The sequence below is a fragment of the Sciurus vulgaris genome (assembly GCF_902686455.1).
Source record: "Sciurus vulgaris genome assembly, contig: HiC_scaffold_212_arrow_ctg1, whole genome shotgun sequence".
NCBI classification, from domain to species: Eukaryota; Metazoa; Chordata; class Mammalia; order Rodentia; family Sciuridae; genus Sciurus; species Sciurus vulgaris.
In genome coordinates, this window is record NW_027632846.1 from 108,081 (window position 1) to 109,838 (window position 1,758).

Consider the following 1,758-nt stretch of genomic DNA (forward strand, 5'->3'; position numbering starts at 1 on the left):
TGTTAAGATGAAATAAAAGAGAGAGAAATTCTTGCTTGGGGAATTGGGGTTTTGTGCATTTGCACACAGGTTGAACACAGGAAGGATATTATGAATTTAATGACTAGATTGGTTTGTTAATATGCAGTTTTGAAAACATTCTGGGTTGAAAATTTAGATTTTTGAATTTAGTCTTCAAGATCTCATCTGAAACTACATAGAATGACATACAAAGAGTGCCACAGGAACACTAATATGTCTTGGGACAAAAATCAGCACCGTTACATAAATCCTGACTATTCCTACACTCTATAAAATTGCTGATACGAAATACTTTTGCAGATACATATCATCATCACTCTTGCTTCCTTCAGAAGTTGGAAGTTGCTGCATCCACGTTTTTCTGCCTATGAAGTAAGCAATGGTTTTGAATCTTACCAAGGGAACAATCTTCATGTTTGCAACAGGACTTGGCATTGTGGGGAACATCTTTGTCCTTGTGAACTATATGTGCTTGTTTAGAAGCACTATGAAATCTGTGCAGCTTCTTCTCATCCATTTGGCTTTTACAAATACAATAACACTTGTGACAAAAGGAATCACAAGGACAATATCCATTTTTGTGTTAATAAACCTCATGGATACGGCAGGCTGTAAGATTTTGATTTACCTCAGTAGGGTGGCCCGTGGCCTGTCCATCAGCACCACCAGTCTCCTCACGGTGGTCCAGGCTGTCACCATCAGTCCCAGAACCTCCAGGTGGGGGAGGCTGCAGCTCAGGTCTGCCTGGCACATCCTTCCCTTGTTGTTCTTCTTTTGGGTTCTCAATTCCTTGATAAGCATGAACTTACCATTTTACATCAAACTTATCAGCAACATGAACATATCAAATATCAGTAAAAACAATGATTACTGTTATTTTGAATCAGAAAACAGGGCAATCAGATGGATTTTTATTGTTCTCATGGTCCTTCGAGATGCTGTGTTTCAGGGTGTCATGGGCTGGGCCAGTGGCTACATGGTCTTCCTCCTCCACAAGCACCACCAGCATGTCCTCTACCTGCAGACCTCCAAGCTCCTCTACAGAACTCCCCCTGAGATGAAGGCTGCTCAAAGTGTTCTCCTTCTGATGTTCTGTTTTCTCTTCTTCTATTGGACAAATTGTTTTACTTCTTTATATTTAACTTTCTCACTAGGGACAGATTCCATTGCAAATGGTCTTCATGAATTTCTCACCATTGGTTATGCAATTGTGAGCCCATTTTTGCAGATTCACAGAGATGGACACTTTGCTACTTGTTTGTTTGCTCAGTGAGAAGGAAAGATATGGAGAAAATATCTATTTCATTGATCCTTTCAGTAATTTTGAAAGAACTCTAAATTCTGTTTTAAACAGAATTAAGGCAAAGTAGCTTTGATATTCTGGATTTAATTTCAATAAAAATCCTGGTGTCCTGCAGCCTAGAGCTGACCCAGAATACAGAATCCTGTAGCGATTCAGAAATCTCTGCTGTAAGGCGCCCCTCAGCTGGTGCCTGTGATCCTGGTCTTCTGAGACCTGCCTTTCACCAGCACTGCCCCTGTAGGGAGCAGGATAACCATTATATACCTTATTCTAAATTGATAGTGCTGACCCTTTGATCCAAGAATTCCATTTCTAGGACCCAATCCAACCATATACTTGCTTTTTGAAAATTATAGGAGGAAAATCCTACATTTCACTGTTGATTACTTCAGAAACACACTTACATACTAGCCAAAGGAGTACCTCTTTGTTAT

General features: G+C 40.0%; 1 protein-coding gene across 1 annotated transcript; it reads left to right on the forward strand.

The window, feature by feature from the left end:
- Positions 1 to 400: 400 nt before the first annotated feature.
- On the forward strand, positions 401 to 1,294 carry LOC306652434 (putative vomeronasal receptor-like protein 4; the record flags this gene model as incomplete). The annotated part of the gene is made up of 1 exon (XM_079125335.1): positions 401 to 1,294. One exon carries the CDS (start codon positions 401 to 403, stop codon positions 1,292 to 1,294), a length of 894 nt encoding a protein of 297 aa, XP_078981461.1.
- Positions 1,295 to 1,758: the final 464 nt, after the last annotated feature.